Genomic DNA, 21798 nt, shown 5'->3' with positions numbered 1-21798 from the left:
TCAGAAATAGCAATGACAAGCTCTCACTGCTTACACCTACAACCTTGGAAACTCCCAAGCTTTTAAGGAAGAGGCAAGTGATTCAACGGAATTTAGGAAGCCAAGCGGCTTAACATTAGAACACTCCTCGACGAAGGTGACAACCTTCTCATTATCAACTCGGTCAAAGAAATTTGGTCTATCCTTCAAAACTACACAGCATCATCAATGATACCAAAATTCTCCTTTTCTTTGTCGATATATGGAACATTAAACACATTTCTAGAGAAACAAACAAAGCAACACTTATACTCTTGTAATAGCCCACAATTACTTTCTATTCTCTGTAGTGATTACTTAATACTAACCCTCGAACGGGGTCACTTTTAATGCATTATTCTTAGAGCTGGCAAAAATTGACCCAACCCACCAACCCAACCCGAACCCAACCCAATAATAAAGGGTTGGGTCAAGATTTTCAACCCGTTTAATTAAATGGGTCAACCCAACCCAACCCGTTTAATTAAATGGGTTGGGTCAGGTTGAAATTTTCAACCCGAAAACAACCCGTCTAACCCGTTTAAGTGCAAGCAAGTATGTAATATATATATATGTATAATGTGATTTGAAATATTTTATTTCTCATTTTCCCTTCAACATTGAATAATTATTTGACGTTTTGATTCATGTCAAATACATATTGAAAAATTACTTTTTGCAATGAGATATGCCATAACAAAATCACCTCGCAATTCTATAGTCAAATCAATTTACAATTAAAAGTGGGAAAAAAAAATTAAACGGGTCAACTTCAGGTCAACCCGTTTATAGTTGGGTTGGGTTGGGTTGAAAATCTCAACCCGTTTAATTAAACAGGTCGGGTTGGGTTGGGAAAATCTCAACCCGTTTATAAATGGGTCGACCTGATTTCGACCCAACCCAACCCATTGCCAGCTCTAATTATTCTCCTCACCTTAAAAAAAAAGGGGTTCCGATATTTATAACCTTAGGGAAGTACACAAAAATCAGCAACTCTCTATTATTAATGCAGATTGTGGTTTCCAAAGGAATCTAAAACATGTGAATATAAATAATTAATGTTTACGTTTAATACTTCTACTAACTGCTCGTTAAATGCTACGTACTACTAACCGCTTTTATTATCTCTATTAAGCAAAAGTGATCTTTGTATCCTATATTTTCATGTTCATTATTTGATTGCTACTAAACCTGCAAACAATGGTTTGTCATTTTCATTCGCACAAAAATATTTTCATGTTTATAATCCAAAAGTTATACTACCTACTTTGCACTATAATACTCCGTACAAAATAAAAATAGAAATGATATCTCAAAAAGTTATACCGTGTAGTTAGATTTGAAGGAATTATGTCCTTAGACATTTCCGGCAATTACTAAATACAAATAGGAATTAATTATGAAGATAATAAGTTAATTATTTTAGTAATCATATTTGCTTGCTAGAGAATAATGTGATTAGTAGGACAATATTGATTGGACCTACAACTAAAATAATTTAATCCTATAAGGTCACACATATAAGCACTAATTGGAATGGGCCCAAAAGGCCCGATGGCAACCGGTCTATTAAGGGAAAGAATGTTGGGCTTTGGTTTTGTGTTAACCTAAAACTCTCACATTATAATAGTTATAATGTCAGGGATTTAGAAATCACGTTCATTTCAATATCTGACAAAAGGAAAAACACAAAAACCCTAATTCTAATTCTCTAAACGCCGTACATCCCAAACAAAGCAAGAGACAGATTGTGATCGTTCTCTTCCGTACTAGCATACGTGGGATTCAATTCGTGCTTGTGGACTGAGTAGAGGAGCAACAAGTGGGGCTCTAAGATCTTCGAAGCTTGCATACGAACGGGAGAACACGCTTCAAAGGTGATTATTCTTTCGACTTAATCTGATCTATACTATTGTTATGCATGAGATCCTGTGATAGATGTTAGGAAATTGTTTCCTGAAATTCCGCTTTATGCATCTATATGTTCCTACAGTGGTATCAGTTTTAGCCTCTTGCATAATATTTTATGATCATGATTGTATGCAACATTATTATTTTGATTCAATTAAGGGAAGATTTATTTATGGCTTGAATTTGCACAATTAATATATGATATTAATTGATTGGAATCATTAAATCGTGATTTAATTAATTTTTGCTCAAAATAAATTTATAAAATTCCGAAATTTTTATCATAGGGTCGAAATTAACAGTTAATATCACATAAAAATTTTCGGATTTTTTAAAATTAAATTAGTCAGATTTTAAATTATTTAATGGTTAATAAGATTAATCATGGAAATAATTTGTTAACAATTAAAGATTTAATTTTTAATTTGTTAAATAAATCTACTGATTATCCCCTAATTTTTATACAATAGCCGAAATTTTTTGGTAATTTTTTAACTAATTTTAGGAATTTTTGTATATTAATTATTGAATTTGGTTAATTTTTATGTTTAATTCGATTAATCATAAAATTTAAGGATAACAATTAAAATTTTTGATTTTATTTGTTAAGAAAATTCAATAGATCTGCCTGGTAATTTAATTCGAATTTTTCGGACAATAATTGTTATTTTCTTGAATTATTTGAATAAAATGAGATAATTATGCCTTAAATTTTGAATTCTTGTTAGATTTAATTTTAATAAAGAGTTTAAATTGAAATCTAACTTCTAACAACCCTAAAATTCAGTTTAAGAATTCTTAATTTATTCAAATTTTTTGCCATTATTTTCGGATAATTAAACCCTAATTAAATTGTTAATCTTTAACAAAAGTTGAATAAAGATTAATTTAATTTAGGTAATTGTTACCCAAATTAAAATAACAACCTCCATGGCTGGGTGGCCACCACCCGCGACGGTGGAGCCACGGTGGAAGATAATTAGGGCGGCGTTCCGGCAGGAAAAGGGAATTAAAAATTGGAAATAAGATCTCCTAATTTTTTGGAAAAGTTAGAAATTTTCTCAAATTAAAGATTGTTTTCCAAAAGGTTTTGGGAAATAGTCTGGGTTGAAGGTTTTGGAAATTTGGTGTTTTGGTTCGATTCTCATTTATTAATTGAAATTGATAAGAAGAGTTGGAAATTAACTTGGGTTTAGTTCTTCTAAATTAAAAATAATTTCCAAAATATATTTTGAGTAACTTGAAAATATTTTTTTTTGAAAAACATATTTTCAATGTTGAGCATAAATCCATAAATTTCCTTTCAAATGCAAATTTTTGATTAATAAGATTATTCTAGCCATATTTAAATAGTAATTGAATTAAAATAATAAAGTTTCCCAAATAACGTTAAACTTAAATTGTTTAAGTTTTTTAGTATTATTTTGGAAATGTTATTTGCTTATTAATAGTTAATAAGTAAATAATTTTTGTCTAATATATTTTAATATTATATGCGTGTATGGAATATTATGATATTTTGTTACAGGCAAGTGACTAGTATGGCCCAAAATAGGATAGAAAATACGATCTGCGTATCGTTTTGTATTCTTGTAAATTTTGAAATACGATCTGCGCATCGTTCTGTATTGTTGTAATTTAATTTAAAAGTTTAAATTAGATTATAAAGTTCGTATTATGAGTTCGATGAAGTAAGAAGGTTCAATAAAAAATTCAAGGATGGAGATCCAAGAAAGATGAACAGGAACCCAAGAAGATTTGAGCTTATTTTTTAGGGGCCATACTAGGATCACATTTATTTTTATGCATTTTATATTGCCTTAAAATGCTTATTGAGTTTATGTATGTGGTTATTTAAAGCAATGTGTTCACTTTTAATTAACCAACATAGTAAACTTAGGTCCCAAAATAATATTGAGTTTAAGTGCTTTTCCATACAACACCTATAAAGCTTTAGATCATGAGTAATAGGTTCTGCCAAAGCAGGGTGTTGCTTATAATTCCGGGGATAGTAGGGTAGGTTTTTTGAAACTTACATGTTAATGTTTGGTTTAACTCAACAAAACTATCAAAAGACAAAGTTTTGGGTTTTGAAGCTAAGAGATAGGAAAATACAAAGAGTTGTTAACCTGTCTACCAAGAGTTATAATCAGTTATAATTAGTAAAATGTTTACTTACCTCGAATACTATAAATTAAAGTAGCAGGGCCAAAGTCCGTTTAATTGTAGTGGGAGGGGATCTTGGTTAATTCTTTATTCAATGGGGACTTCTAATTTTGAATAAAGGGTAGTAGTGAATTGAATTTGTTTAATTGCTACTTTTGATAAACATTATATTCAATCTTGCTTTACTTTTTATTGTAGTTATCATGTCTGGTGCAAACAACTCTACTTTTAACTTGCGCCCTCTAATTGAAAAAGACAAACTGAATGCTACCAACTTCCTACAATGGCAAATGGCTGTGAGAATTGTTCTCAGAGAGGAAGGAAAAGAAAGTGTTCTTGACAATCCTCTACCTGAACCCTTGCCAGAAAATGCTACTGCAGCTCAAAAGCGAGCTAGACAAACTCTAGAGGATAACTCCTTGCAAGTAACATGCTTGATGCTTGCTTGCATGGAACCAGAGTATCAAAAACGTTTTGATGGTCTGGATGCCTACAGCATAATCCAGCAACTGAAAACTTTGTTTCAGAAAAATGCTAGATTGGAGAGATTTGAAGCAAACTGCAAACTTCTGGATTCCAAGTTGGAAGAGGGGAAGCCCGTTGGTCCGCATGTGTTCGATTTGATTGGACATTTTCAGACCATGGAGAAATTGGGTTTCCCTTATCCTAAGGACCTGGCAACTGACATAGTCATCAGATCCTTGCCTGAAGATTTTCATAACTTTAAGTTGAACTTCTACATGCAAGGAGGGGAGGCTACCCTGCAAGAGTTGCATGGTTCACTAATTCAGGCTGAGAGAAACTTACCAAGTAAACCTAAACATAAGGATGTTCTAATGGTTAGTAAAGGTAAGAAGTTCAAGAAGAAAAGGGCTCCCATGAAGAAGAACAAGGGCAAGGTAGTTGCCAATGAGAACTCTTCAACCAAGCCAAAGGCCACTCCCAAGGCTAAGGTAGCTGCTCAACATGAGTGCTACCACTGCCACAAGATTGGTCATTGGAAGAGGAACTGCCCCAAATATCTGGAGGATAAGAAGACTGGTGCTTTAACTTCAGGTATCTATGTCATAGAAGTTAATTTAGCTACAACTGCTTCTTGGGTATTTGATACCGCTTGTGGATCTCACATTATTGGTAATGTGCAGGGACTAAAAAGAAGTAGGAGCTTGAGCAAAGGCGAAGTGGATCTCCGAGTAGGCAATGTAGCAAGTGTTGCTGCTTTAGCTGTAGGAGATTATAGTTTACGCTTGCCTTCTGGTTTAATATTAGAACTTTATAATTGTTATTACGTTCCAGTTATTACCAAGAACATAATTTCTATTCCGATTTTGGATTCGGAAGGTTTTTCATTTCAAATTATGAATAATTGTTGTTCAGCATATTTGAATGGTATGTTCTATGTCTCTGCTAAATTATCAAATGGTTTGTATGTACTAGACTTACAAAACCATATCTATCACATAGAAAACAAGAAACACAAACCAAATGATTTGAACCCTACTTACCTATGGCATTGTCGATTAGGCCACATAAGCTCAAAGCGCATAGAGAAACTTCATAAGGATGGAATTCTCAAATCATTTGATTTTGAATCATTTGAAGTATGTGAGTTTTGCTTAATGGGGAAAATGACAAAATCTCCTTTCACAGGCTCAAGTGAAAGGGCCAATGATCTTTTAGCCCTCATACATACTGATGTGTGCGGACCTATGAGTACTTTGGCTAGGGGAGGGTACGGGTATTTCATTACTTTTACTGATGATGTGAGCAGATTTGGATATGTTTACCTCATGAGACATAAGTCGGAATCCTTTGAAAAGTTCAAGGAATTCCAAAATGAAGTACAAAACCAACTTGGAAAGAAAATTAAAGCATTGCGATCCGATCGTGGTGGTGAATATTTATCTCAAGAGTTTGGTGATCATTTGAAAGATTGTGGAATACTTTCGCAATTGACTCCACCAGGGACACCACAGTTGAATGGGGTTTCCGAAAGAAGGAATCGAACTTTATTAGATATGGTTCGGTCCATGATGAGTCTTGCTAACCTTCCTGCCTCATTTTGGGGATTTGCGCTTGAAACAGCGGCATTCACACTCAACAGAGCTCCGTCCAAAGCAGTAGAAAAGACGCCATATGAGATGTGGACTGGAAAAGTTCTGAAATTGTCTTTTCTAAGGACATGGGGTTGTGAAGTTTATGTAAAACGTTTACTTTCTGATAAGCTTTCACCCAAGTCCGATAAGTGTCTTTTTGTGGGTTACCCAAAACAGACTAAGGGATACTACTTCTACAATCAAAGCGAAAACAAAGTGTTTGTTGCTCGCGATGGTGTCTTTCTGGAAAAGGAGTTTATTTCCAGAAAAACAAGTGGGAGTAATGTATATCTCGAAGAAATTCCAGATGAGCAACAAATGGATGAGGTTCACACCTCGTCAGAGACGACCCAGCATGAAAATGCTCAGGAGGCGGTGCATTCCATTCATGCGCCTTCTACCGTCCCACTTGGAGATAATCCATGCGAAGTCCCTCAACCTAATGAGGTGGAAACTTCTCCTGTTGTACCCCAACGTAGGTCTAGTAGGACTGTCATTCCGTAAAAGAGATATATTGATTTCCTTTTGACTGAAAGTTCTGAAATAGAGATTTTAGAACATGAGGAACCTACTAGCTACACAAATGCTTTGACGAGTCAAGACTCCGAGAAATGGCTTGAAGCCATGAGATCCGAAATGGATTCGATGTTTGAAAATCAAGTATGGGACTTGGTTGCTTTGCCTGATCGGGTTAAACCCATAGGCTGCAAATGGATTTTCAAACTGAAAAAGGACAAAGATGGAAACATTGATGTCTTTAAGGCAAGACTAGTGGCAAAAGGTTTTAGACAAATTCATGGTATTGACTATGATGAAACCTTCTCACCAGTAGCCATGCTGAAATCCATTAGGATAATTCTTGCGATTGCTGCCTTTCATGACTATGAGATCTGGCAGATGGACGTCAAAACCGCTTTCTTGAATGGGTTCTTGAAAGAGGATGTGTACATGACACAACCACAAGGTTTTGAAGATCCAAACAGTCCAAGAAAAGTTTGCAAGCTTAAGAAGTCCATTTATGGGCTTAAGCAAGCATCCCGAAGTTGGAACCTCAGATTTGATGAGGCAGTCAAATCTTTTGGCTTCCTCAGAAATGAAGAGGAATCTTGTATATACAAGAAGTTGAGTGGGAGTAGTATTGCTTTCCTAGTCTTGTATGTGGATGACATACTTCTCATAGGAAACGACAAGACCATGCTTGAGTCAGTCAAGGAATGGCTTAAAAGTTGTTTTTCCATGAAAGACCTAGGAGAAGCTGAATACATCTTGGGAATAAGGATCCATAGAGATAGATCCAAAAGGCTGATTGGACTTAGCCAAGAGACGTATATTGATAAGGTTCTTGCAAGGTTCAAGCTGGAAAACTCCAAAAGAGGTTTCATTCCCATGCAACATGGCATTTCACTTGGCAAGACTCAGTGTCCTTCGACACCTGATGAGGTCAAGCGCATGAGTAATGTTCCTTATGCCTCTGCAGTAGGGTCCATTATGTATGCCATGGTATGCACTCGACCGGATGTTGCATATGCTTTGAGTATGTGCAGCAGATACCAGTCAAACCCAGGAGAGGCGCACTGGATGGCAGCAAAGAATATCCTTAAGTACTTAAGAAGGACTAAGGATGATTTCTTGGTCTATGGTGGAGATAATGAGTTGGTTGCCACTGGATACACCGATGCAAGCTTCCAAAGTGACAAAGATGATTTCCGATCACAATCTGGTTTCATTTTTTGTCTAAATGGAGGGGCTGTGAGCTGGAAGAGTTCTAAGCAGAGTACCATCGCAGATTCTACAATAGAGGCTGAGTATATTGCAGCAAGTGATGCAGCAAAAGAAGCTGTTTGGATCAAAAAGTTCATTAGTGAACTTGGTGTAGTTCCTAGCACTGAAAATGGCATTGAGTTGTATTGTGACAACAATGGTGCCATTTTCCAGTCCAAGGAACCCAGATCGCACTAAAAATCCAAACATGTGCTCAGGAGATTCCATCTTATTCGAGAGATCGTTGAAAGAGGGGATGTGAAAGTAAGCAAGGTTCATACTGAGGATAACGTGGCTGGTCCTCTGACTAAACCGCTTGCTCAACCTAAGCATGAGAGTCATACTAGGTCTATGGGGCTTAGGCATATGGGAGAATGGATTTAGTTTGTTTACTTTATGTTTACAATTGTAAAGACATTTATTATGTTTTGAATGTTTATCAATAAAAGTTCATTCTTATTTAATTGTTTGGTTTAGTATTAAATAAAATGTCCAAATAACTTGTGTTTTCAAATAGGATTATCGAAAACGTTTTGATAATGGAACCCTATAAAGTGAACTGAAATCACAACTTATTAAGTCCCTAGTCTGAATCACCAAATTGGACATAAGTGATTTATGAGAAGACTAGCATCTAATTAATTGATAGTGCAGTTCCATGGGCTATGGAGACATAGGGATGTCTAATTGATTATATGGATGTGTACTTGATGCATTGAGACTTGACCTAACTAGATTCTAAAAGTAGAATCAAAATTCTATATTTAGTGGATTCCTTAGACATGAGTATGTCTTAATAACCATGAGACAATTAGTTTAACCTTGACTCTGTTAAACGCCGCGCCGTAAAAGGAGGTTATAAAAGCAGTGATCAGGTGGGCTAAGAATTGAGTGGGAGTTATGGTCATACAAGAGTGAATAAGTCCTCCTATTTGATAGGAATGGTGTCTGGGCCTCTTGATGAGCGAGAACTGAAAAATTGCATGGCCATGCGGAATGGGATTAAAATGTTAATCTTTATTTGAACAGTTCGAACTCGGCGATCAAGAAACTAGAATTTGAGAATAACAGTGTGTTATCAAATTTTGGCATTAAGAGACTTAAGGAATTTAGCATTGCTTTCTTGTCTTCGGACAAGTGGGAGATTGAAGGAATTATGTCCTTAGACATTTCCGGCAATTACTAAATACAAATAGGAATTAATTATGAAGATAATAAGTTAATTATTTTAGTAATCATATTTGCTTGCTAGAGAATAAATGTGATTAGTAGGACAATATTGATTGGACCTACAACTAAAATAATTTAATCCTATAAGGTCACACATATAAGCACTAATTGGAATGGGCCCAAAAGGCCCGATGGCAACCGGTCTATTAAGGGAAAGAATGTTGGGCTTTGGTTTTGTGTTAACCTAAAACTCTCACATTATAATAGTTATAATGTCAGGGATTTAGAAATCACGTTCATTTCAATATCTGACAAAAGGAAAAACACAAAAACCCTAATTCTAATTCTCTAAACGCCGTACATCCCAAACAAAGCAAGAGACAGATTGTGATCGTTCTCTTCCGTATTAGCATACGTGGGATTCAATTCGTGCTTGTGGACTGAGTAGAGGAGCAACAAGTGGGGCTCTAAGATCTTCGAAGCTTGCATACGAACGGGAGAACACGCTTCAAAGGTGATTATTCTTTTGACTTAATCTGATCTATACTATTGTTATGCATGAGATCCTGTGATAGATGTTAGGAAATTGTTTCCTGAAATTCCGCTTTATGCATCTATATGTTCCTACAAGATTACGTATTCTAATAACCTGACTTAATAGTGTGAAGCATTATCTAAAACTTCAACGTAAAGACGGGATTTAATCCTATTTCTTCTGCGATTTTCTTTTGTTTCTTCTTTGATGTAGATTCCATACCTTCATCCATAGTGTTTGAGGTGAAAATAATTTCTCTGTTTGCACAAGTAGGTTTTTGTGTGAGTGGGTTGTTTGCATATGGAACAACACTTAGCCTGCTTCATTCCCAATTCTTTTTTACCTTCATCTCGCTTCTTTTTATTTTCTCTTTAAATGGGTAGGACACAACACAATATCTTGACCTTCAAGTGAACTCTCTATAGGAGTAAATACTTCCTCCAACAATACATCCTCCTCCTCCTCCACTTCTTGAATGCTATTTGCAACTTCTAACAATGTATCACAATGCCACCTTGGAGGTAAGTAGAAGGTGGAATTTTGAAACAATCACCATGAAAAAAAATACTCGTAATATATGGCGACAAAGTATGCCCCAAAACTCAAATCTTTTGCAACTGTACAATGTTGTTTGTCCATCTAAAGGACTTTATGATATCTAGCAGTCCCCCCTTCAAAATATCTTAGCATAAAAACATTGTTGTCAACTTGAATAAACTACCTCTTGCAAATTCTTCTTGAAATTTTTTGAACGCAAATGGTGTAAGGACTTCAAAAGCTTGTTTTTTCAGAGGCGACTTTGTTTTCAAGGACACGGGTCTGAGTGTGGCAACCACTTCGTTATGTAAACGTCATTGACTAATTTCTTGAACTGTCATATCCGCCTAAATTTTGTAGTAGAAAATAATTAGCTTGATAAAAACAATAATTAAAAGGTACATCACAACTACATCTTAATCCTCCATCAAAAAAAAAAAAAATCTGAATTTTACATAAAAAGATAATCAATTAGTGACTAAAGATAAGAGAGGCATTTATAAAGATATTTGTTGTTATCTTTTTTTTTTTTTTTTGACATACAATAAATGTACAAAACTAAAGACATGAAATAAAACTAATCAGGTTCTAGTGAAAAGGTGGCGTACGAAATGCCTCCGTTGATAGCTTTTTGTGCCAACGCATGTGCATTACTGACTTGTTCTCGATCAACCTTTCGAATGTCACAGTGCGTGAAACTGTTTCTTCGTTGAAGAATAGTAAATATTGTCCATTGAACCTGTATATCTTGAGAACCTCCCGCTATGAGATTAGCCACCAAATTTGTTGTTGTTATCACGGTTGAGAAAATAACTAAACGGAGATATGTACAACTATCAATATAATTAAGGATAAGCACACCTAGAAAATATGTAAATCACACGCATAACAGAAAATATAAGATATTGTTTAACTTTCATAGATTATTATAGTCAGCAACAATTTTAAATTTATAATTACAAAAAAAAAAAACATTAAGTAAATTTATCATACAGTCACAATATAACAAAAGGTAATAATTAATGAAAGTTTAAGTTTAAAGAAATTAACATGGTTCACAAAGTATGTCAAACATGTCTGAGAAGAAAAAAATCTTTTTATAAATGCATTCATGCTTTCTCATCTTCCGGTAGTTATCATCCCAGAAAAAAAAAATCACGAAGATAAGCCGGTGCCCAAAAATGTCTCACGTTATGTAGGCCTTTGACATGCTTATTGTCTTGGCAATTATATTTCTCAACCATTAAAGACCAATTGTATTCAAACTCCTCGGATATAGTCATCTTGTATAACATATAAAAATCAACACACCACTTTTGGTAGTCATTGCATAGAAGTGCAGCAAACCAACAACTAAACTGTGAAGTAATATGCCATATACCGAAGCTATGTTTTGTAGTTGGCAAAGGATCTTGATCAGCAATAATAGTCTTTGGCGGTTTCTTCATAATACTAAAAAAAGTCTGGTATTTCAAAATAATAAAAGGCAGTATAATGTGTAAGTAATTAAATCATTAAAAAAAATTGTGTAAACTAATTTTAAATTCGAAGTTTAATGTTCAAAGACATGCCTTCATTAACCACTTAATTTGTCTAATTGTCAATCCCGTTTCTTTATATAACATAATTTGTTGTTCATCTTTGGGAGTGATTGTGCTATTTGCGGGAAAAAAACATAACTTCATGTGACAACATATCATAATTGTGCTCTTAACTAATGTGACATGCCATTTTTCCGGAAATATATCAAAGCACCGCTTAAGAGTAATACGCATATGAGCAGGGCAACCATACTTCGCAGAACCCTTATTTCTTTGAGATTTTGACAAGTCAATTACCTTAGACGTGGTTTTCCACCACCACATCAAATAAAATATTGTCGGACCGTCTTTCCCTGTTTAGTATATGTACGATATTTAGAGGCCACAAAACCATGTCGTTCTGCATAAATGTTATAGAAAAAATATGCCTCTTCTTGATTTTCAAAGGTTTGACCTATTAAAGGTTCACCATCTTCCCTGTCTATAGGAGCTTGAAACACCTCCTCAATTGGAGGTTCATTCAAGTCAAAATCAAGCATACTTGTACGTTAGGAAGCGTTGTTATGTGAAAACATTGGTGTATTTTGTATTTAGGTTTGATATGTGGGTGAGGCTTCAAAAGAAATCTTTAAAAGAGTGAAAAAATTATAAACCTTTTAAATGTAGATTAGTGTAAAATGCAGTAATTAAGTTGTTGTAAATGTCCCCCCTCAAAAAAAAAAAAAAGTTGTTGTAAATGTATGACACATTGAAATTGGATTGGCAATATAATACATCAAATGGTGCCAAATTAGCTAGCATGCACTAATTATGACACTATTTAAATGAATTCATTTAATGATACAAATTCAATCATTACTTTATTTTACGGGAAGTTTATAGATTCTAATTTTACATTGAAAATATAAGAGTGTATTAGGTGTTAGTAATGCTTATATGCAGCCCTAAAAGCTTTCTATATCAAAATTCAAAAGCCTTAAAAAAATACAGTAGTTCAGTACACCGTAGAAAAAGGAACTTTTTTTTTTTTTTTTTTAATGTTGATAATGCTAACTCTTGGTGGATCAACTAAATTAAAACCAACCAGTGGAATATATGAATTCATGAGAGTCAGCTGACGGGTTTGATATTAGTTAGTCATTAAGGATATCTGATACATTTTTGCGAACATTAGAGGCACATTGTAAGTTTGAAAATATTGAGAGTATATGATGAAAAAGCTCAAAAAAAAAAAAAAAATGAAAGCAGGAAAATGCTTGGAGGAAAACATTTACAATTTAACTGACAGTGTTCCTCCAAATATTGCATTTCACATCTCTTCATAAAGGTGAAGACAGTGTTTCTTGATTTTCCTCCCTAGCAGCACTACTTCTGCAGGAGTATTGGAGTAAGGTGGATTGATCTTTCAGACTAAAAAACAAGCCACAGGATAAGAATGGACTGAATTTCGGAAAAAAAAGAAAGAAAGAGCATCCAGAATAGGTTTCCGAAATTCGACAAAACACTGTTTTATGCCACATGATCGGAGATAAACGCATTCCGAAAGCTTCTAGGGCATAGACAAAACCATCTTGACCTTGGTGATTTGACATGAAAAATGTAACCATTTTTGAGACTGCTTCATCCTCGCTTTTGACAAGAAAGTTGTGCATGCTAATGAACAATGCAAGTCTAAAACCCACCAGTATCACCAACACATGAATGACTGGATGATACCCAATCTTTTCAGTTTGCCTGTGAAATTGTGAAAATAGACTAGTACGGAGTACCACAGAATGTGATTCACGCGCTGGTTATGTTGCCAGCTTCATGTACAAAGTACAATTTACATATCTTTGAAAGATTCCTGCACTAGACATGACGGGAAAAAAAACGAATATAATTCTTCCTTAACTGCATTGAACATAGGTACAGGAAGTTGACTGGATAAATAGAATATCTGGCTAAAAGGTCTGCAAAAATTGTTGTGCCGAAAGTTTGTATTTAGATTTTAGAGCTAATGCATATCACATTTGTAAGATAAATAGATAGAGAGGAAATAAAACTACCTCAAGTTCCAAGTTCCAACTTTCTGGACTGGAAGACTCCCAATGGCAGAATATATCGGCTCGGATGAACAGCTGTAGCTGTACGTGCTGGCTGTATGTGATCTTCTCTACTAATCAAGGGATTCTGGTCAGTCTATTTTGACAAGTCCACCAGAAAATAGCCAAATCCCTGCATGTTCCCTATTATCCTTAGTTATCGTCCTCCATATCAGGAGGGTCTTTATCAGAATTTCCTTAATTAACAGATCATTTTGATTATATCAACATTCACATACCAGCCAAAAATAAAATCAAACCAGTCTCATAATTTGAAAAGTAGGAGATGTTATTGCTAAAATGTACTTCTTCTGTTCTCTTTAACTTCAACATTTTGACTTTTACACTATTCACATACATAATCTTGACCATACCTTTTGTGCTGACAATCCCTCCATTTTTTTCCAATTTACTCACTTGCTTTTTCATCCATACTAATGCTCCCATACAAGTTTAGCAGAGATAAAAGGCAACTTGTGATGTGCCATGCATAAAGTGATGTATGTGACTATGCGAGAGTAAAATGGTGGGTCCATTGTCTAAAAATAGTAAGTAAAAGGCAGTAGGTTAAAAATAAAACATTCAAAAAATGATGTGAGTAGAGAACGGAGGGAAAACATATAAATGCAGTTGGTAGAGAAACAGCACTAGAACATTGACATAATGGAAAAAATAACGAAAAGGGAGAAAATGGTTGAATAGTTTAGGCTGATATGAATTTCTTGATTTCATACACAATATAATGAGGAAGCGGACATCCATAAAATGCAATGGTCAGGTAGGAAACATTCTATCTATAAACAATCTGTGTAACATAATCATGTTGACAAGCATACAGAAGTCAAACATACAAACAATGTGAATAATTTATGAGTGAAAACGGGGTCAGAAGGTTTAGCATATTGAAGGCTGTGCTTCCAGTTGTTACTTGTTAGAGGATAAATTAAACATACCTCCTTCATGCCTCAAGTACAGCTTGTGAAGAGTCTGATCAACACCGCTGACATCTATCAGTGAATGAACTCAAGGGAACTACTTGAGGTGTGTGGAGCCTGATTTTGGTACCAAAGGGAGCAACGACAAGAAAGGCCATTCTTGCTCTTCTTCCCTCAATCCAGGATAATGCTCTACATAAGTCCTGATGAAGCTAAAAGAAAATGGAGGAAAGAGAGAGGAGTAGCATCCCACTCCTACAGCAAGCTATAGATCCCCTCGAGTGCTCGGTCAATAAGGATACTTGATGTCAACACATCATTTCCAGCTTCAGTCAAGAATTCGTTGCTTCTTATGATGGTGGATTTCCACTGTGGAGACTAACAGTCCCTGCCTCCCTGGTACCCTTCGATTGAACTAATACTCAAAGAACTTTTTACTAGTTTGCTTTCGTTGGAATAAACCACACATCCTTTACAGTACCCATTACCATAATGGTGAAAACTCCAATAAATAGCAGCACAACCTGGAATTAACAAAGTTGACCAAGAGTTGCCATTTGAGTATCATCAAGCCTAAAATACAAGTACCAGTTGTTACTCCTTTTAAACCTTTTCCTCAGAAGGGAGCCACTTCATACCCTGGATAAGATATTAGAACCAATAATTGTCACAAAAACGGTCTGATGAACTAAGATTTGAGCAGAAAAATTAGAGGACAAGACATACTTCCTCTGTTGTCTTTAGATGTAACACTTTCATTTTCACGATTGCAATGCATAACTTAAACAGTTAAACTATTAATATCTCTAATTATCACCAAGTGCAATTTATATTAAAAATGGACATTTTGAAAATATACATTGGGAAGATTCTAACTAGATCCCACATGATAATATTTTTCCCAAGGTATAAAACACCAAAAATAAAGAAAGTAGAAACCAAAGTATTCCATCTAAGAAAACTGAGGAAGTAAGACATAAGAGATTTAAGCCGCAAGAGCTTACACTACATGGACTAAGTTTTATCCAAAATGGCAAAATGGCCAGGCATCGGCTTTAGTCATTTTCAAGAAATTTTAAATTGTTGACCCTAAGCTGAAACTTCCACATGGTCATACCCTTATTGAGTATCTGACATTAGCACTCAATTAAACTGATAAAATGTACATGTGACATACGCTTCATTGGGTGTGATTGATCCATTGGGTGTGATTGATAACTAGAGCTGATTCTGCATTGTGAATCTAAATTGATGGACAGTTTTACAATAGCCACAATAAAATGATAGCCACTGTAATTGATTGAATCTCAACTGTCTAGTATATAAGATTAATCTAGACCATCCATTTAATTGACTTTTAAATAAATTAGAAATCATTTCCGTTATTGACAAAATTAAAATAGTTTTATCATAAAAAGTGTATCCACATTAATCCCCCGATCCATCTTTCTAGTACTCTCATCTCTCATCTCTCTCTATTTCCATTCTTAGCTCTGCCTCTGCTACCTACTAAACTTTTAATTTGGAAAGTTGAGGATTTAGAGTTCTCAATTACGTCTACGGGAGCGAATTTGGAGTTCGTCAAATTAACTCTTTTCAAATTTTGAAACAGAGAATTAGATATTACACAACAATTCAACCATTCATGTATAGTACGAAGTATGTAATTGGAGAAGCAGTTAAGAGATTTAATGGTGTACACTTGTATAATAAATAAAACTTAAGAGTTGCTATATGATTTTTCAAGCATTTCAATCATTTCTATTCTTTTGGAGTTTGTTTAATAATTGATAGCTTAGAATATCCCTGTCAAAAAAGAAAAGATGACTTAGAACCATTACTGCAGTATACTTGTAAGACTTAAATGTTTTTAGGTATTGCATGATATATTACACAAGTAAAGTTCTTCTCGTAATATGGAAAGCTAAATTTAATGACGGACTCAATTTCGACAAGAATTAAAATTTTATCAGAGCAAAGAATGGAAAAGAGAACCCTAAATAATACAATAAGTTTAATAAGAGACTACAGGAAAGAGAAATAAAATCAGATAGGTAGATCATGGGATAGTATTGAGTAATTTTAATTTATTTATTTTATTGTATAATTGATATTTTAACTTATTTCCAATATGTTAATAGTCAAAATAATTAATGGACAAGATTAGTCAATAATAATGGATGGTTGAGATTCAATTAGTTGTAGTGGCTACCATTTTGATGTAGCCACTCAAAAACCATTCCTAAATTGACAGGTAAAAACTAAGCAAATCTAGTCTAAATTGACAATAATTTGTGTTCCATCCTAGACATGTCTTGCCTCTTAACAGTAACAAATTTAGGCAATAACTTCAAGCAAGGATACTGTATATTTGTGGTCTTTTAGGTTACTTTGAGAAACCTAACCAATGATGGTACTTTAAAACAAGGATCAGGTAAATAGCAACATTTCCAACATTCTTGAAGCACTAAGAGATACTAAAACATGCACAGGGAAACGAAAGAGAAGAGAACAGATACGAACCAGCAGGCATGTGCTATGTGAAATTTGAAGAGCTTCTTCCCAGCGATTTAGTTTAATGAGCCCTAAGATAAGGTGGAAAAATATGCTTGGCTCTGGAACTCCTCCATTCGTTATCAGGTCACCAAACAACTCAAAACCTTCATCAACTTTGGATGCAAGACACAAACTCTCAATCAGAGAGGAATAAACACGAGTCACTGTATGAAAGGAGGCAAATGATGACATATCTTTACACAATTGTACAGCTATTTCCAGTCTTCCTGCCTTACAAAAGCTATCAACTAGAACTTTGTAAACGGGAACAATAGGCACGAACTCGTTATCACTTAAAACATCCCGGAGGCCCAGTGAGGCAATGAATTCTTGGCTGAATCCTTCAATGACTTTCTGATAGCTTGCAATATGCATAGGCCAATATGTTTGTTTCATCTCCTCCAGAAGGTGGTGAGCCTTATCTAGAAGGCCAAAAGAGCAACAGTGGTTTATCAAAACCCTATAGGTCACATAGTTTGGAGCACAGCCCTTCTCAGTCATCAAGTTGAATAGTTCAAGGCATCTTTCAATTTCACCAGCTTTCCCAAATCCATCAATCATTGCAGTATAAGTCACAACATTCGGAGGGCAACCTTTTTCATCCATCATCAGCATAAGTTTATAAGCCTCATCTGTCTTTTGTGATTTACACAACCCATCAATCATCTCAGTATAAATTACAACATTAGGAGCACAATTACTTTCCAGCATTTTCGATAAGATCTTCAAAGCAAGATCCAGCCTTTTATCTTTGAACATCTTGTCAATAAAAGAGGCATAGGTGTATATGTTAGGACTGTATCCACGTTCAGACATATTAACAAATATCTCTTGTGCTTTATCAAGCTCTCCAGCCTTGCAAAATCCATCAATCAACGCGTCATAGACAATGTGATTTGGCTCACAACTATCAGAAAACATTGCATCCAGTAAGTTGTGAGCATCTTTTACCTTGTGTGCTTTGCACAAACCATCTACCAAAGCTCCATAAGTGAAAACATTAGGCACACTCATCTCAGATGATTTTACCTTAAAATACATATCTACATCCGGTAAATTATCTTGCCCTCTCATCCTATCATAAATTTGGCAAGCTTTGTCAATGTTTCCTGCTTTGCAATAACCATCTATTAAAGAAGTATAAGTCACGACAGTTGGTATACATCCATCTGACAACATCATCTCAAAAAGCTCATTGGCTTCACCTATCCTGCGTGCTTTAAGGTACGAATGAATTAATGTGGTGTAGGTCACCACATTAGGGGAACAACCATCCAAAATCATTTCATTGAACCACTTATGTGCTTGGGCCATAAGACCAGCCTTACAGAAACCATCTATCAGAACAGTGTAAGTATATACATCAGGAGCAATGCTGGATCTTTTCATCTCTTCAAAAAGCAGAAAAGCCTTCTGAATCTGTGAGTTATTGCAGAGGAATTCAATAACCTTTGAGTATGTACTGCAATCTGGCACAAAACCCTTACTCATCATTTCTCGAATAACATTATATGCTTTGTCAAACTTTCCAGCCTCACAAAGGCATCTGGAAAAGCTGCTGATATTGACCTTGTTTAACACCAACCCCCGGTCAATCATCTCAGCATAAGCTTGCTCTGCCAATTCTAACTCATATGCGCTAGGTAGCTCCTCCTTACAACAAATTCCACCAATAAATATGTTATACACCAGATAGCCAGGCTGACAACCACAAATTGCCATTTTTCCTAGCAAGTTATAAGCATAAAAATAGTCTCTTGAAGTGCAATATGTATGAACAAGTGAATTAAATATTCTGCGATTAGGGTAACAGCCTTCAGCAATCATCATGGTTAATATTCTCTTACACCTACCGAGTTGCTTTTTCCTCAAACACCCACAAAGCAAAACCCTGTATGTTAATACATTGGGCAATGAAGAGCTGCATCTCATTTTGTTCAAAAAATCCATGGCTTCATCAAAAAGAGAAGCTTCACATAAACCAGATATCATCGTCGTATAAAGTTTAGTGTCAGGGACAAAGTTTTCCTTCTCTACCAAATCAAGGGCTTCACTCCACTTTCCAGCCTTACACAAAGCATGTGCAAAACAATTCAACGTAGAGATTTCCATTTTAAACCCAACATTTGACATCTCTATATGAAGTAAATGGGCAGTGTCTAACCTATCAGCTTCCAAAAATACCTGAACAAGAGCGTTATACGTTAACCTGGATGGTTTGTAACCAAGATCCTTCAGCCTCCCAAGCTCCTCCAAGGCCACGTTCCACCTCCCATCTCGACAGCACTTCCTAACCAAAAAGTTAAGCAGTTTTCCAAGAACCTCCTTATCATCATCCTGAATCTCATGGAGAAAATGTTTGGGTATTCTGTCATTCTGATCACACCCAATTACATCCAACAGTGCATCATAAACTCGAGTAGTATGATTATACCCAACTTGCTGACCAACCCATAAGAAAAACTGAACACTCAACTGAGGGTTCTTAACAAGCTTCAATACATCAGTCACTAAAAGTTCACTGAGCTTGTCCCTAAACTTCCGAAGACAGTTTTGGGTTTTAAACTCAAACACATTGTTACTCTCATTTATTGCACTTGAAATCAATACAGCATCAGCTGAGAATTTACCTTGCTCTACTTCCAGCAATGAAGAATCTGAGGAGCAGATAAAGCAGTCACGTAAGAGTGAAAATTCTTCGCTGGAATGTGTCTCTTCAAGGTAGCTGCTTGATGTCGGCAGATAATCAGAATCAATCAATCCCCCAAGGGTACCCTTTGAAGAATGGTTGCTACTACTGAAGAACTTGAAGTGTGTGTAGAAAAGGTGAATAAATCGAACTTGATCGGAGACAAATGAATAAGGGTTTGAAGAAAATGTCGAAAACAGCAGAGATGACCTGTTTAGAGTCAATCCCAGCAATTTTTTGCTCATTCTTTAGAGGATGATTTTTCAAGATGATGTTATCAAAATTATGCTTGAAATTCTTTGTTTTCCTTGGTGTCGGACCCAAGACTTTTACAATTGGGGCAGAGCTGGAAAAATTTAAAATCAGAGGATCATTAATACAACAAATAAAACTAAGTTGCAATCATCACAAATATGGCTGATTTCCCTTCTTCCCCAATATTAGACATTGAAATCCCATTAACAATAGCACAATTCTCATTGTTCTACTTTTGCTATGCTGATCTCCACAAGCTTGTGTTTGTAATGTTGTGTTTCAGTTTCAATTGAACTACAATCGCTTTAAACCTATGCAAGTCCAAGGCCCGTTAGACATACATGTGTTCTACTTTTCTTTCCTTTGATTCAGATTGCATACTGTAAGCACATATGAATCTAAGTGCATTAGATTTTGCATATTGTAAGTACATCTTAAACTAAAACATGGTTCCATATCAACTTTTTTACAATTCGTCGAGGCTACAAATGGCATGAATCATGATGATATTAAGTGTAGACAGTATTTGGAGCAAGGTCAACATTTTCATGTGGATCACCACTTTTGATAATAATTAGCTCAACCCAAATACGCAAGCTTTCTATCTGTAATTATCCCAACAAGGTTACTATTTACAGCTCCAAAGTCTGCAACTTCAAACTAAAACCTAAAATATCAAAGTTCAAAGAACTATTCTGGCATTTTGCCGCCAGAATAATATCAAGTCCTCATGACATTGTCAAGGTGCAAATCTGCCCAACATACAAAACTCCGACTTGACACTTGACAGTCAAAACGCCTCAACAGAACATTGAACAGAGCTCACCAATCAATCACCTCACCTAAAAACTGATAATCTAGCACAATAACTAGCAAGACCTCTACTATGCACCTGGATAAATCTAGAGCTAGGGGCGTACACAGGTCGGGTTCATTCTTGCAGACATTAATAGTCAGAATTGAAACAAAAACAAGTCAAAATCAACAATAACTACTTGATAACCATGAAATTCAACAAATTCAACAGCAACAGATTTGAACAATGTAAAACTCATAATTGATTTGAGCTCGACAATGTAAAAATGAATTCAAACGAGTTAAGCAATGGATGAGAGAATATGAGACATACATAATTACCTAAGAGCGAGTTAATTGAATTTCTGGGAAAAAGTTTGAACATTTTTGCCCCAAATTCATCCTCAATTTGGGGAAAGGAGGAAGGACGCCCTTTGGGCTTTAGGCTCGTGTTCTAAATTTCTACTACGAAGTATAGGAAAAGGGTTAGTTCGGTGCTTGGGTTAACAACTTAACACTACTCTCCACGATTTCCATTTTCGCACTTTATTGCTTATCGTAAAAGTTACATTGAGTATACATATACAATTTTGATAAATCACTATAAACTACTCGTATCCATTAAACGAATTACATAAAGCTCTGCTGTAATATTTAGATTTTTGTATATATGACTACTGGATTAGTGCCCGTGTAACATAAGGTTATAACAATTTTGTGATTTACAATTTTTTTATAATTTGAAAATA

The 21798-nt window shown here is 35.2% G+C and overlaps 1 protein-coding gene across 5 annotated transcripts; it reads right to left on the bottom strand.

Annotated features, from left to right (window-relative positions):
* Positions 1 to 12988: 12988 nt before the first annotated feature.
* On the bottom strand, positions 12989 to 21580 carry LOC110788372 (pentatricopeptide repeat-containing protein At1g06710, mitochondrial). 5 transcript variants are annotated; one of them, XM_021993041.2, is made up of 5 exons: positions 21384 to 21580; positions 17278 to 20345; positions 14773 to 15393; positions 13784 to 14016; positions 12989 to 13586 (listed from the first exon to the last, which is right to left on the bottom strand). In XM_021993041.2, exons 2-3 carry the CDS (start codon positions 20242 to 20244, stop codon positions 15358 to 15360), a joined length of 3003 nt encoding a protein of 1000 aa, XP_021848733.1. In that variant the 5' UTR covers positions 20245 to 20345; positions 21384 to 21580; the 3' UTR covers positions 12989 to 13586; positions 13784 to 14016; positions 14773 to 15357. The 5 variants fall into 5 exon arrangements, with proteins under 5 accessions (XP_021848733.1, XP_021848739.1, XP_056697772.1 ...); XM_021993047.2 differs by having other exon boundaries at positions 13784 to 13963; XM_056841794.1 differs by having other exon boundaries at positions 13784 to 13952; positions 21392 to 21580.
* Between the last annotated feature and the right edge of the window lie 218 nt (positions 21581 to 21798).

This window comes from Spinacia oleracea, chromosome 4, assembly GCF_020520425.1.
Source record: "Spinacia oleracea cultivar Varoflay chromosome 4, BTI_SOV_V1, whole genome shotgun sequence".
Classification (NCBI taxonomy): domain Eukaryota; kingdom Viridiplantae; phylum Streptophyta; class Magnoliopsida; order Caryophyllales; family Amaranthaceae; genus Spinacia; species Spinacia oleracea.
Note: the sequence above shows the minus strand (reverse complement) of the source record. Positions and strands in the feature narration are given on the sequence as shown.

Coding starts and splice junctions, on each gene's coding strand:
- LOC110788372 (XM_021993007.2), bottom strand. CDS start 20,244: ATGAGCAAAAAATTGCTGGGATTGACTCTAAACAGGTCATCTCTGCTG. Junction 15,394..17,277: donor CACATAGCACATGCCTGCTG/GTTCGTATCTGT, acceptor TATCTTATCCAG/GGTATGAAGTGGCTCCCTTC.